The 16,309-nt window shown below is 35.7% G+C and overlaps 1 protein-coding gene across 1 annotated transcript in view; it reads left to right on the top strand.

Annotated features, from left to right (window-relative positions):
- Positions 1-16,309, top strand: part of HCRTR2 (hypocretin receptor 2) — an 86,141-nt gene that overhangs the window by 53,587 nt on the left and 16,245 nt on the right. Inside the window, exons 2-4 of the mRNA XM_045843904.1 lie at positions 3,977-4,155; positions 7,418-7,661; positions 14,423-14,538. Coding sequence (XP_045699860.1) covers positions 3,977-4,155; positions 7,418-7,661; positions 14,423-14,538 — 539 coding nt within the window. The remainder of the gene's footprint in view (positions 1-3,976; positions 4,156-7,417; positions 7,662-14,422; positions 14,539-16,309) is intronic.

Raw genomic sequence — 16,309 nt, forward strand, 5'->3', positions numbered from 1 at the left:
ATAGTCTGGGCAGGTGTGTAGCCAATCATCTCCAAGCTCTTACACAGGCTCTGTAACCAGGGGAAGTTGCCTCCCAGTTATATCACATGTTGAAGTCACTCACATTCGCCTGGCTCAAAGCATAGCCACAGATGTTTAACATATCTATGAAACCAGTTAAAGGTTATAGACATGTAAAATGACCATTCTAGAAGTTATCTGCAAAACTGTTGCTATGCAAAACAGCTCTCAGTGGCCTTCTCCATGTGTTCCATCCCCCAGCTCAGATTTGTGGGGGTGAGGACACCTTGTATATACTTTTTCAAATATTTCCCAGACACCCTGAGTTTGGGACCCCATTGCAAATCCCTATTTGCCCCTGCACTCTGCACTTGACTGCACCCTGTTACAGTTTATTCCTTCAGTTCCTGGAACAATTCTAAAAAACCATGAGCAGAAAGAAAAGGAAAGCAGACATAGCCTCAACATAAACAAGAACTTGCTAGTAGTTAAAGGTATGGCAATATGAAGTCAAGGTCTTTATCAAGTCATGAATTCTCTGCTATTAAAAATGTTCAAGCAGAATGGAACAGTACTGAGGTGATCTTTGCATCAAATGGCAAGTTAGACTGAATGATCTTCAACTCTAAAATTCCATATGAACTGCTGTAAAAATTCCTGTCAAATCAATGCTGGCAGCTTCCTTTTCATCTCCTGATTCAGTAAAGAGCATAATATAAAGGCATAGCATGGTGCATAATATATAAATCTAAGCTCTAGCTCTCAACTAGCTATTTGTTCTTACGTAGTTTCCCACCTGTAAATAGCAATATTAATGTAACAGGGTGCAGCCAAGAATGGGGGGCCCAAATAGGGATTTGGAATGGGGTCCAGAACTCAAGGTGTCCAGGAAATATTCGATATATAAGATGTCCTCACCCCTTCCCCCACAGGTGTGAGCTGGGGGAAGGGACACATGGAGCAGGGCCACTGAGAGCTGTTTTGCATAGCAACAGCTTTGCAGCTAACCTCAGCCATGGTCATTTTACATATCTATAACCTTTAACTGGTTGCATAGATATGTTAAATAACTATGACCATGCTTTGAGCCAGGGGGATGGAAGTGACTTCCACCCAAGACATAACTGGGAGGCAACTCCCCCTGGTTACAGCACCTGCATGAGAGCTTGGAGATGATTGGCTCCACACCATGGGGCCATGCCTACCCAGACTTACTATGGCAGCCCAGTAAAGCTGAAAGGATATGGGAGTGCTGGCAAGTGCAGCTGATTGTGGGAGAAGTGGGAAATGGGGCTGCATGGAAGATTGGCATGAGGATTTAAACCCAGACATAGCAGCCTTGTGAAAGAGAACCATGTAGCTTTGGCTGGAATGGGGACTCCTGCAGCCATGTGAGGGAGAACCATGCATCTTTGCCGGGACAGAACTACGCAGTTTTGCCAGTATGGGGACCCCTGCAGCTTTGTCCAGAGTTAAGGCCACATGGCTTTGGGGTACTCCCTTTGGTGACCTGGTTTAGGAAGCAGAAGAGACTTTGCCTGCAAGAAAAAAAGGTGAAAGGACTTTTACCAATGGGCCATGAGAAGGTGCCACATGACTTTGGATTAATTGGAGATCCTGACGGCGACACAGCTGATGGTGCCAGGAGCCTGAATCACAGACTTCTACTTTTCCTGAGATTCAGTATCCTAAATTAGGGCAGAGGGAAAAGGAAAGATTGTGTGTGTTTGTGGGTATTTTAAGGGACTTTGGGATTTTGATGAAGACATTAAGTCATTGCTCTTAAGTCTGTATAACTTGAATAAATAATTCCTTTCCTTTTCACAAATCTCTGACATTGAGAGATGTCTTTCCTCTGGTGGCAGACATAATGAACCTAATGAGGGTCCTTTCAGTAGTAGCATACCATGCCCCCCTTGGACCCGTTCTATAACAATATCACTTTGTAAGCTAGTTAATAACTTTAATTACTTAGAACAGTGCATGGCAGATAGTAAGTAATATGAAAGTGTCATTTGAAAAAAATACTTGCTTTTATGTTGGTTAAACAGAATGCATTAACACTGTCTTTCTATCACTGCCATTTCTCATCTCCAAACATGGAAAATCAGGAGACAAACTAGAACTGCTTTTATTTTTTCAGTCTTCTTTTTTTTTTTTTTTAGTTTCAAAATTGTGCCGTTTGGACTATTTATTGACCAAGTATCAGAAGTATGATGCTTTCATCAATTTTCTTGTAATAAGCCATGATCTGCTTGCTGGTCACTGGCTAGGGTGGGTTTGTGCATGAGTGTGTGTGTGTGTGTGTGTGTGTGTGTGTGTGTGTGTCAGGTGTTTCCGAGAAACAAATCATCCTGCAGCATCATTTTTGGATAATAAAAAACAGTTCACCCTAATAAAGCTCACCTGAGTTTTAGGGTCCCACGGTGCTGAAGTTACATACAGGTGTGAAGTCTCTCAAAATTAAATTCTCAGACATTCAGGTATTTTATTAAGTTAGCATCTGTTGGTGACTGAAGGGTAATTTCAGGAGCTAATAAAAGCATTTTTAGTGTATGAAACTCTTCATAAATGGAACATAATTATCAAAAAGATATCCTCATTCAATGATTTAAATTTAACACAGTGTGCTTTTATTTCTTCACTATATAAGGTTACTCATCACTGCATCATTTGGGTGCATGAGAGACAGCTTTGGCAGGTTAATGATACCCCAGGCAAATTCACAGTTCCTTTCAATGAAGCAAACGATCAATGCATGTGGTAGCGGTGCTTGTACCCATATAATTCTGAAGCCAGTGATTATGTAACCTTCAGGCACACCAGACAGAGGGAGGGAACAAAATCAAGGACAGAGTGTTCCTTCTACAAAGAGAAACTCAGTGAGATAGCACAGCTCTTAAACATAAGGATATACTGAAAGGCAGCAAGGAAGAATCAGCTGGGGAAGCACTGAAAAACATGTTTGATTTAAGGTGATGTTTAGAGGCCATCAAGAGTAATAGAATGGAGGATTGCATTTCTAAAATATATATGTGCTTTGTGATAGGTCTTTTATTTTCACAAAGGAAGGCAACCAGTGTAGTGAAAGACCAGCCCTTCACTTGGTGTTTAATCCCACGGGTCCTTAGACAACTTCCATGAATTCCCTGTGTCTCCATTACCTCATGTGGGTAATGGTGTCTTCTGCTGGGATTGCTCTCCAGATTAAATGACCAGAGTATGTGAGCCATCTAGCTCAGTATTTGACAATAATAGGAGCTGACTAAGTATTGACTTTTGTCTTTTAAGCCTCTTCATCTTTTCACGTTTTGAATGCAGAGTTTGAGATCAGATAAGGGTAAATGGCATGGAGGAAGCAAACACCACAGTTCACTGCAAATAGCTGCCTCCTAATGCACCTCGATTCAGTAAATATTTCTTGGTTATCTACCAGATGTTGAACACTGAGGAAACAAAAAGAAGAGTCATAAGTTGTGTGCCTTCGGGGAATCACAATTCAAAGTCAAGTGAAAGTAAACAGCCTTATCCATTGAGAAATGTCTTACTAGGTAAATGAACTGATTTTAAGCATATATTCAGCATTCAAACAGATTGACCAATTCAGTGAAAACACAGCATGATCTTAAATACCTTTCCCTTTTAATATTCATGGGTGGACTTTATAGGAGTATTAATTAGCTTGATAGTGTTTCCTCATTAGCACCTATTGTTTTTGTTTGTTTGGTTGGTTGGTTTACTATCTTATTCTGTATGGGCTACTATAACAGAATACCATAACCTGTTTGGCTTACAAACAACAGAATTTTATTTTTCAAAGTTCTGGAGGCTGAGAAATTCAAGATCAAGGTGCTGGCTGGTTTGGGTCTGATGAAGGCCCACTTCCTAGTTAAGGGTTAGGATGTAAATGTGAATTTCAAGAGGATACAAACATTTAGTCCATAAGAGTTAATATTCCATTTGCTTTGTAAATTAGTTTGCGTGGCAGTGTGGAAGAACCACCACATGAGGACGGTAACCAACTACTTCATAGTCAACCTTTCTCTGGCCGACGTGCTCGTGACCATTACCTGCCTTCCAGCCACACTGGTTGTGGACATCACCGAGACCTGGTTCTTTGGACAGTCCCTCTGTAAAGTGATTCCTTATTTACAGGTAACTATAAACTAAATGTCTAACACATTTAAGATTCTTTGGACATTTACTAATTTTCTATGATTTATAGGTTTTTTTCTTCTGAATATAATACAACACAACATTCGGATTTATGAATGATTTCAATAACACTTTGGCACATGCTAAAATGTCACAAACAAATCTTTGATGAATAATTAAAATTAATTTCAGTATCTTTAATAATGCTGCAAATTCAAGACCATTAAAATATATTGGGCTGATTGCTGAATAATTATTATGAATTCTTTGAAAATTCTATGTCATTTTTTCTCCTACTTACAGGCACAGTTAGCTCCTTTTTCAAAGTGATTTTTTTAACTGCAAAAAAGGCTCTGCACAGGAAATGCCAGAAAAAGAAAAAAAACAACTGAGACGTGGGTGGTGGTTGCTGAAGGGTTGGACGGCCTCCTTCACTTTCAGTCACACATCTCCACCTTCCAGTCTGTTAGTCCCTATCTTCCACATCTGGGACATGACAAACTTCCACTTCTACTTGTCTTGGATCTCTGAAGTACATTTACCATTTCTATATGAAAATATAAAACAGACTCATTCTCCTCCAAAGAGCGCCTCCACCATGGCACTGAACAAAGAGTGTACCTGGCAGCAGAAGAAATTCACATCATCTCACTTCACTTCATTCACAACATTCATGATCCCCACTAGATTTATTTTTCAAATGATTAACTGTCTGGTTGATTTGAGCTAATATCAAATTTAAATGGAAGAATGTGCACAAGTGCACTCCTAGATTCAAAAAGCAACAACATAACTCTCAATTGTAATCACTTATGATAAGATGTAATTTTATATCCCCCCAAGAAAATCATGTAAATTGTTTGCTAGTGTGTATTATACACCAACAAATACAGTCATCAAACAGTAAAAATTAAATCATTGATTGCCAAGGGTCCATCTAGTGGATTCTATTGCTGGATCAGCCATACAGCATAGTCGCTCACATTGCCACGCAACAGACAAGGCATTGCACTCCAGCTAACTGTTGGCAGTGGATGATAGTCTTTCAAGTGAACTGTTTTGATTTATTACTATCTAATGCTAGGGGAGGTACTAGAATGACTTCATAGTTTGAACCATACTATGTCTATCTAATTCACCTACTTTGATTAGAATAACAAATCACTAAACCTTGTTGAATATTTTGCTCTTGGTTGGTTAAATATAGAATGTGGCACAGCAGCTGTGAAAGATCAACAGGGCTGATCTAAGCCTGTAACAATTCTACCCCCAAGTGAGCAATAATATTGAGGGGCCTTGTGTGCTTGGCATATAGGCAGGGGAGTAATGGAGGTTGGGAGGAGAAGGGGGTAGATTTGGGAAAGAGATTTGAATGCACTCTGAGGTAGCACCAAGGAATTCCCAGGAGTCACCAACCAATCTAAGCCTACCCTGATGGATTTCAGCTCTTTAAGATTATACTTAAAATGAAATTAACCCCCAAGAATTTAACATAGTTTAAGCTTTACTTGACTATTTCTATGACTGTTCTGCACTAAAATGTTGTCTGTTCCAACTAAAAGCTAAAACTCCAAGTTTGAGAAAGAGAAACCTGATGGTTCACTCATCATTATCATTGCCATAATTATAATGAGTGATAACAAACACAGCATTCATATGCCAGCCCAAAGCTAGACATTTCACATCTCAAATGATTCTCCCCACTTTAGTGTGCAATTTCACAGATGAGAAAACTGAGGCATAGAAAGGTTAAGTAACTTATCAATATCAAAACAGATGGGATTCATGTCCAAAAAACCTGGTTGCATAGTTACTGTCTTTCCCAGAGAAAAGCAAAGTCCTGTCAATCTCACTCTCTTAAAAGAAAAAAAAAATGACAACACATACACATTAAGCGTAAGGTAATGTGAGCGACCCAACATTGCACAGCTAGCTGGTGGGAGAGTGAGGGTGAAGATACCTGTCGATAGGTCACCCTGATCCTTGGCCCAGAGCCCTCCCTCACGCTCTGCTCTTAGAGCCCTTTCACTCACTGTTCCTATAGTCAATGCATCAGCAAGGAAGGTCCTGATGTATGAAGCAGAGATTGCTGACCTTCTACATTCTGTGGGATCAGTACAACTAGAAAAGAAAAAAAAAAGAGGAAGATGACTGGACTGCATCAATATTATTACTTTAGATTGAGGCTCACACCTATTTACTAATGCAAAATAATATTTATTAAGAACATAAAACACCATGCCCAACACGGAGGACACAGTGGTAGAGGAAGAAAAAATACAGTAGCAATTCCTTTTGCTCTAGAGATTTTCCCAATAGAGAAGACAGATAATAAATTAATTAATTAATTAAACAAAATAATTATACTAAAAGTACTGAAAAAATAAATAAAAAATTGTCATGAAAAATAACAGAAAAGAGAATGAGGCTTGGTTTTAAAGATGGGATTTCAAGAGTGATATCAGAATCAGCAATTCATCCAGTGTAGGGAAATAACTTAAATATAATTGTATAAACTGATCATGTGGAGGTAGATATGCTAAACATGTTTCTTTGATATTTCCTTAAGTCTAAGTTAAAATGCCATTTATGATGTTATTAATTATAGAAATCTTGACTAGGGGAATTTATTTGAATTTTAGAAGCAAGTTGCTCTTACCTGCAATGAGCAAACTATGGTACAAAGATCCATATACAGAATTTTCTCTTACCATAATTAATGACTTTCTTTGGTTACAACATGTTGGAAGTAAACTGATATACAAATAAGATTTATTATTTGAAAATATGGAATGATTCTACAATGTCAATTAAATGCAATTGCAATCAAATTCCATATGACAGTTTAAAAGAAAGACATGTCATATTATTCTCTATAAGTGAGAGTTTTTCAGTTCAGACCAAACATATGTGTTTTATTTTTTTCAGTTGAGGATATGATTTCTTCTATCAATGGAAAAGTATTAGGAATAGTAATCATGCAAAGACTACCAGATTATAAATGAAAACATTTGGCATAAAAAAAAGAAAAGGTTACAATGTTTTCATAGTCCCTTTTATATGTTTAAAAACAAATATTTTTTCTTAACACATTGTAAATATTCTTTTGACAGAGATTTTTCTAACTAGAAAACACTGCACAAGTTGTTTTTCAGCAAATTTAAATACATCTATTTGTTGTGACTACCTGTCTAATAAGGTAATAATATTAAGAGTGACCCACTAAATAGTGCTGCTCCTTTCACTGTGTCCTTTTTTCTAGACCGTCTCAGTGTCCGTTTCCGTCCTTACACTGAGCTGCATCGCCTTGGATCGATGGTACGCCATTTGTCACCCTTTGATGTTTAAGAGCACAGCCAAGCGGGCCCGAAACAGCATTGTCATCATCTGGATTGTCTCTTGCATTATAATGATTCCTCAGGCCATCGTCATGGAGTGCAGTGCCACGTTCCCCTCCATAGCCAATAAAACCATCCTCTTCACCGTGTGTGATGAGCAATGGGGAGGTAAGTCAATCATGGCCCTCAAGCTAATGTTTCTATTACAGCCACAAAGTGAAAACTGTACTTGCATAGCCATTGTAAAGCTGGGCTGGTATATTTTGTTGGCATTTGTTAGCATAGTTTTATAAAAACATGAAAACCAAGTTGAAACCCGAAGTGTTTTCACAGAATAACTCCACCTGTCTTGGTCCTGCTGTGTATTACTATCTAGTCTTCAGATAGAAAATGAAAAGAGGAGTTTATTCCATAATTCATCTGATTATGTTAGTTTTTCTTACATTGTCTAAAACAGAAAGGACTCACGTATATGAGTCCAAGTGTGCATTCTGGAATGATTTGCACTTTATGAGATAGTAGAGCATTATACTGCCCCAAGTGTCAAGTTCCCTAATGAGTTCCAAATACAACTGAATTTTTCATTTGAAAACCTGTCCTGCCTGGAAACTGACTGCAGTTGAATATGCGGACCAATGCTTTTCTCTGAGTCAAATTATCCAAATTTGCTTTCTCTGTTTATAACATATTAAATTGCTAAATGTTATCACTGGCATAATTATTCTATACTTTAATAATGATGAAAATAATGAATCATTTTTCCCCATCTGGTATGCATAGTAGTTAAATTTAAATAAGCAAGAGCTTGGAAGTCTTATGCTCCTATGACCCAAAAGTCTCAGAGACGGTCTTGGAGGTTTGTCTGTGACAGTGGACATACTTCTATCAATGCCTAATGATGACACAAACTTGAACCCAGCAACGAGTGACAGAACATAAAATAGTCCTTCATTTCAGCACAGCATATGCTAGTTGCATAATTATTGCATGAAATTTGAAGAAAAAATTGGCCCACTTCTGAATAAGTATGTATTCAAAACTTAGCAATGCAATCAAAAATTGCATATTAATATATTTTCAAGTATTTGCATTTTTAATTAATGTCAATTCTTACCCTGGTACTTTTGTTGGAACACTAAAAAGAAAAAAAACTCAGTAACTGAAAAATTAGGCATTTACTTTCACTAAAGCAAGATAAAATCTAAAAGACACTAGGATTATTTTGTACATTACCTAAAGTCCTATAATAGCTAAAATGTCACAATTTACTTTTTCTATTTTCCCAAACATTAAATATCCTTTATAAATATTTATCCCCAAAATATTATATCCTTTTTGTTGCTGAGATTTACTCTTATTTTCTAACATTTGGACAAGAATTTACAGGGGAGCTAACATCTCAGCAAAACATTAAAGGTGAGCAGGGAATCACCTGACAGGGAAGAGGAAAAAGGTGTCCCAGGGAAAAAAAAAGAACCCATACAGTGGGCAGCATCACTGGAAAAGAGAGAAGAGGGGTCCCAAGTGACAATTTCAGGAATGGAGGGTTATGTAAACTAATGAACTGTATTTGGGAAGAAGGTGGGTTGGGGGCTGGTTGTGATATGTCTCTTATCCAATTGCTTTACATTTGGAGTTATATTTGGAAAGAGCCTAAAGCTCTCTTGGTCAGAATTACTTAGTTAATTCTTGATGAAACTGAGCCATAAATTGTTTGCTCAATATTGGGAAGCAAACAAATATATCTAAACCTGGGCTTCTAACTCAAAAATTGGGTTTCTTTAGGTTTATGGAGATGGTTATTAGATAAAATGCCCACCTACTATTCAATATGTGTCCATAATATTTTCACTACGGTATTTTAGCAGTTTCATTTATAAATCTGTAGGCAGCTTTTATAAATTTTTCCTTTCCCATGTTGGCCTGAATAATTAAGTAACATTATTTCCCATTTTAAAAAGTTTACAAAACTAGGGAAATTTGAGAGTTGTTATAGCTAAGTAAATAGCCACATCACTTTCTAATTACCTTTGAGAATAAATATATAAAACTCATTTCAACCTGGAGTATTTTTATTTTCTAGCTAGAGCAGGCATATTTTCCCCCCACAAAGCAATTATTGTTGAGTACCTAAAAATCTGAACTTAGTCTTCAAGAGTCACTTAGGCTGAGTTTATAAACTATTTAAAGTCATTTTATATTAGCCACAATTACTTAAAATTATTATAAAGGCTAAAATTAAGTGTTACCAAATTGAATTTGCTCATCCTCAAAACAAACAATAAAATCTAAGAAATTAGCTTTCAAATATTAGATAAAATTGTTACTCCAATGTTTTTTAAAAGAGTATAAAAGAATTCAAAGCAGGTCTTTATTTTGCTCATTAGACATTTAGTTTATAATAATTTTTACATAGCATAAGCTTTATTAATTTAGGCTATTTATGTTCAACTGAAAATGTTATAATTCAGACCAAATGTGATACTTACAATCTTAAAACATCATAGGAATTATATCTTAGAGCATCAGTTCTCTAAAGCTTAAAGATCTTTAAAGTCAGAATACCATTTAGCACAATTTTTAAAACTTTGTTGGGAACTGTCTTTCTTCTCTTTATCTTAAGTTATAAGAACAGAATATTTATAAAAGCAGACAGTGGTATCATAATCATCTTATAACTAATATAACAGTGTGAAAAGAGCCAGTGAACAGTGTGGCCACTTGATTCATATCTGTCAAATCACATTTGGGAAACTCTGGAAAGTGCTATCTCTCTCCTGGTGCACAATAACCGAGAACTCTGTCACACTGAAAATATTACCAGAACAATGTAATATTTTATGAAACTCATTATATTTATCATTGCCTATGGCCTGTTCAGAAAAAGACCACAAACCATAAGTTTTGGTAGGCACACTTAACACTCAAAACCAAATAAATGTATTAATATTTTTAATGACCTTAAAATATGTCTTTGTATTTGTTCATTATTTGCTTCAATCACATCAATTCACACTTTTCAAATTTAAAAATTCTTCCAGAATTATGTTTATACTTTCTTGCTTGCTTGGTTTATATATGCAGTTTCACAGGACAAATTCTACTGGGAAGAATTCAGCTTTCTTTTTGCGCTCAATCAATGATATTATGGTCTCAGTTTTCAGTTATCCAGTGTTTAATGAGCTTGTACTATTTGTCAAACATTGTTCTGGACACTGGGAACTCAGTCTCCCCCTTTTTAGATTTTATTGCCAAATTGTTATAGTAGACTGAAAAAAAATAATGTATCTCTTCTTTACAGCCAAATTCATTATGGCATCTGGTCTCCTAGGAGATTTTTGAATATATACATATATATATGTTTGTATATGTATTAATAGGAACATTTATTAATATATTCATTAGGGAAAAGATAATAAAATATATTAAAGATTCAGGTAAACATTAATGGATCCATAAGCTTCAATAAGGCAGTCCAAATTAAATATTTGAAAAGTTATTTTTATTTGTCTATTAAATCCCTGATGGATATACCATGAAGGAGAAAATGTTTGCAGTTTTTAGGTAATTAGATCAACATGTTGGCTCAAAACTGGACCTTAACTCATCTGAGAGAAATTAAATTTGGTCTAATATATATTATTTAATCTCTGATTTCAAAGTAAAAATAAATATCCACATTTGTTCCTTTTTTGTTAGTTTGATGTATGTGTAATAATTTATTCAGATATGTCTATTCATCAGTTCAGTGGAAACACCAATTTTTAATGGCTGTCAGTCTTTAAAATGACATTTTGTAATTTAGATTATTCTTAAGTAGGACAAATTTTATGTAGCTGCATTCTAGGTTATATATAAATGTTTTAAAGTGTATTTAAGACAGTGCTTGCACCCTGGCTGGCATAGCTCAGTGGATTGAGCACGGGCTGAGAACCAAAGTGTCGCAGGTTCGATTCCCAATCAGGGCATATGTCTGAGTTGCAGGCCATGACCCCCAGCAACCGCACATTGATGTTTCTCTCTCTCTCTTTCTCTCTCCCTTCCCTCTCTAAAAATAAATAAATAAAATCTTTAAAAAGAAAAAAAAAAGAAAATGTTTCTCTCACACATCAATGTTTCGCTCTCACTCTAGCTCCATCCACTTTCTACAAAATTGAATAAATAAAATATTTTTTAAAAAAAGACATTGCTCATAAAGTACAGAGAGACTACAAAGATAGTTTCAACCATATGATCTCACCTGTAAGTAGACACTAATAAAAAAAAAAGCAAGCAAAATATAACCAGAGACATTGAAATAAAGAACAAATTGACAGTAACCAGAGGGAAGGTGGAAGGGGATAATGGAGGGAAAAAAGGGGAAGAATTTCCAGGAACAACTATAAAGGACACATGGACAAAAACAAAGGGGGGTAGGATTGAGGATGGGGGGTGGGGATGGCTAGGGTCAGGGGAGTAGTGGTGGTGGGGGGAAGGAGACAACTGTACTCAAACAACAATAAAAAAATGAATTGAGTGGGCCTGTAGGGGGAGCCCTGCTCCCTACCTCCATGGTGAAACACAATAGAGAGAACTCCCGTTTCCATAGTCCTCCCAACTTCCTTTTCCCTTCTAGAAAAGTTTCATTTCTTCGATTTTAGTGGCCATGCACCTGAATCACCATGGTGTGTTCCAAATTGCAATTATTTGTTGTTCCCGAATAAATCCATTATGGTGGGGGGAAAAACGATTTAAAATTTCAATGATATTTCTGAGGAATTTAAGACTATCATGTTAACCCTGTTATTTATAATAATCTCTTTATTAAGACAATCTATCCTAGACTGAAAGTATAATATCACTTGATCAACTTTTCTGTGTTCATTATCAAAATACATGTTTAGCAGCCAATTACACATTTTCTGACTATTTATATAAATATATTGACCTCTGAATGAGCTTTCTGTCCCATCTGTTTAAAACTTCAAACTGTTATCATAGTGGTGGTATCCATAACTGCAGTCAAGAGAAAAGAAAACAAAACAAAAAAACTACCAAAATCTACCTTCCTCTTCTCACTCAACTTAGCCTATTGCAGACATCCAGGCTTCACAGGTATGTAATCTTCAAAGCCATATTTTTATGTGGGAAGCTCATGTGATGCCTCTTCAAAACAAACAAAAGTTCAAAGCCACTTAGGTGCCTGGAAAGTGCTGAAGTCACTCTCTGGTGTCTTTGAAACTGGCTCGCCAAATGCTGGTCAGGCTATAGCACTTCAAAGGGAAAGGCTGTTTGCTATTCCTCCAGTAAGGCTGCTGGGATTCTATTACTTTTTAGGTAACTGGCCTGTTTTGCAGGATCAACTTGAAAGGGAGTTAGAAACTGATGAGATAGGTGTGAGCCACGTGGGCTACAGGAAGCTAAAAATGGCACATTGGGCTCTAGCAGCACACCTACCCTGCTGTCCCCTCTGAAGATTATGGTGGGGGAAACACTGTCAGAGAAATGAGAGAGTTTTAGAAAGAAGAATAAGGAGAATATTAAATTAAACTCAACTGACACTAGAAGATAAGACTCTGAAATCAAAGTGAGGATATTCAACTCAAAGATAGGTTTAAAATATATGCAGTAAAAATTAAATGAATGCTCAATAAATGTTATCACTACTATAGTGATCATCACAATTATTATTAGCTGATACAATAAATTGCTCTTATCTCAATTGATGGCATAACTGAGTCTGCATGCTTCTAATGCCCTTTCCAAAGCAATGAAAATAATAAGTGCATGGAGGTAATGGAATTATCGTTCAAGTAGGGGACCAAATCCATTGCCAACATCAAATTCAAAATAACTTGTGTAATTTTTAGAAGTGAATTAAAAAAAACTTTGTTTTGTTAGCTTTCAGGTAGAATTATGTTTAATTTTTTATTAAAATATCTGTGGAATTCATGTACAATATATTCTGTCATTTGTTTTACATTTAAGTAAAAGTGGCTATATCACTGTAATGTATTCAAATATCAGTGTAAGGAAAATATCCTTTAAAGTATTAAAAAAGTCAGTGATGGATATATTTTTGAAAAGCAATAAAAATTAATGTTGAATCACAATGCTGTTAATTAAGTGACTATTGACTACCTGCCTCTTTAATGAAAGTGTTCACTTGTGTTTCACTTGTAGGTATCACTTGTGTTTATATAATTAATGATAAGTAAGAAATAGCCACAATCTTAGAGATGCTTATGACTAATAAGTGAGATTGATATAAAAGAGAAAATACTTATATTGGTTTAAAAACTTTAAAATACCCTAAAAATCTCATTTTGTTTTTTAAAAGTACATACATACATATAACATACTTAAAGATTAATTTTGTATATGAACTAGTAACTCAACAGAAATATTATCAAATGTTTGCTGTATTGATTTTTGTTTTTTTTCCACATTTGAAGGTACATCTGGGAATACCTTCCCATTTCTCAGGAAAGTTATATTCTAATGAGGAGGAATCAACAAAGATTACATTCTCTTGCTATTTTAACAAAAGCATTAATAATTAGGTTTTGATTGAGTCATGTCTCTTCTTGTAAAAGCAAGTATAGGACAAACCAAATTAATCTTGTAAATTAGCCACATGTAATGAAAACAAAAAAAGGCCTCTGTGTTAAATGAACACTTGACTGGATAGACTCTGGCAGTGCAAATTAAGAAACAGCTAATTGTTATTCCTCTCTGAGCATATTAAATTAAATTAAGACTTCACGTTTATTACATATATACTGAATAAGTATAAGTAGTTAATATTGTAAATTATTTTTCCTTTTTCTGTGTGTGCCTGTCAAATCATGTAGAAGGTAAATCTATACTTTGAAAGCAAAGCACTGACAAAGTCACCTTTAAAAATAGCTTTGAATGATAAGATTTTATTATTTTGACTTTTGTTCCAGGTGAAATTTACCCCAAGTTGTATCACATTTGCTTCTTTCTGGTGACATACATGGCCCCCCTGTGTCTTATGGTGTTGGCCTATCTGCAAATATTTCGTAAACTCTGGTGCCGACAGGTATGTATTTCAAATAATTTCCTTGTGCTTTCTTCAATATGTGCTTAAAAGTAAAATTTAAGAGTGGATTGAACCAACATAGAATGCTTAGCAAAGGATTGTGTATGTTGCTAAAATAATGAGGCTGTAGCCATGGCCATATGTCCAAGCATTCTTTAGGGTCGTGTTTAGGGAATATATTTAATGAACTACCTAAATGATTTTAAATTTTAAATCTCTGTGATTAATTACCTTGATTTTCATCTGGGACTAATATTATAAATTTTACTTTTTATGAGGAATAACATAAAATTCCATTAGTTTCCTGAGATTATAAGTAAAGAACATTATATGTTTGATGAGATTTATGTAGTGCATTTGTATATACGGGTTTGATCTCCAACTTCAAAGTTTGTTTTTTGAAACAGTAAAAAAATCAAGCAAAATTTAGTGTTTTAGAAACTGTATATAGTGCTAACTTGTGAGGCCTAAAATTTGTTAGATAAGTTGTTTTTTCCAGTTAATGTATTAATTCTCTCAGTTGTTCATTCATGAAATACTTACTATATTTCATTTCCATGCATATCTGATTAAAAGCTAAAAATTGTAGGCATTGATGAATTCATAGCCTGCAGGAGGAAAACAGTGAGGTGCAGAGTGAAAATACCTTAATAAACATAAGCACAGGGAATCAGAGGACAGCGAGGTGGGAGAGGGACGTGATTCAAAGCAGGCAGCAGTTAAGCTAAACCTTGACTCGTAGGACATCAGCAGCAAACACATGTAATGGTTTGTAAAAGCATAGAAAAAAAGGATATAGCTCAGCCCCCTATATTGGTAAATTGTATATTATAATGACACATTACTTACAAACGTATATCTCTGTCTCTAAATATTCGCCACTACTTTAAGCTTACCTGGCTTGGAAATTTATTGCCAGCACTTTCAGCTTCCCTTAGTCTGTTTGCTCTGATGTATTTTACAGAACTTAAGTAATTTGCTGGGCCATTTTAATTCATTAAAATAATTTCACAAACCTTTTATTTGGTCATTGTCTGAGGATGAGCCTCAATTCAGGTCTTCTTCAACCCTTGTTTTTCAAAGCAGTTTTCTAGATCATTAGTTAGTGCTTAGATATGAGCAGTGGTTGCATTTTCAACCCTATGTGCATCACAATTCCAATTTTTTTCTTTTTCTCTTATTTTTACAAAGAAGCCCTTCCATAGGCTCATAAATGCAACCTGTACCAACACTTACTAGCATTCTATTGTCCAATTTCTTAACTAAAATAACAAATCTGTACTACTGTAAAACATAGGCAGTGATTTTTCTAGATCCTAATGATAGTTTCCTCAACACTGTCCACCTGACCATGAAACCAGTACCAAATATTTTAGGCTATTTGTTATTATTGTACCCCACTTCTTGATAACTGTTTCATGCTAATCAGTTTTCGTTAGGTTATCTAGCTCTTAAAGAAACCCAAAGTATGTGGGTTGTAACAGTAGTTTGTCTCAGTCATGTTCTGTGTCACTGGTGAGGGTGAACTGACACTACACCCCGCTTGTCCTCTCATTCCAAAGCTCAGTCAGAAGGAGCAGCACTTCCTAGAACATGCCATTCTGGGACTGAGGGAAAGGGCAAGAAAGCTGCAAAAAACATGTAGTGTTGCTTAAAATTTCTGCTTTGAGCTTGCATTGACTCCTCAGTTTTCATTTGTCAAAACAAGTCATGTGGTTAAGCTTGACCATGAAGAATGATCGGAAGTATCCTTTACTCACTGAAAGACACT

Source organism: Phyllostomus hastatus, unplaced genomic scaffold, assembly GCF_019186645.2.
Source record: "Phyllostomus hastatus isolate PE091 unplaced genomic scaffold, TTU_PhHast_1.1 phas_contig_40, whole genome shotgun sequence".
NCBI lineage: Eukaryota > Metazoa > Chordata > Mammalia > Chiroptera > Phyllostomidae > Phyllostomus > Phyllostomus hastatus.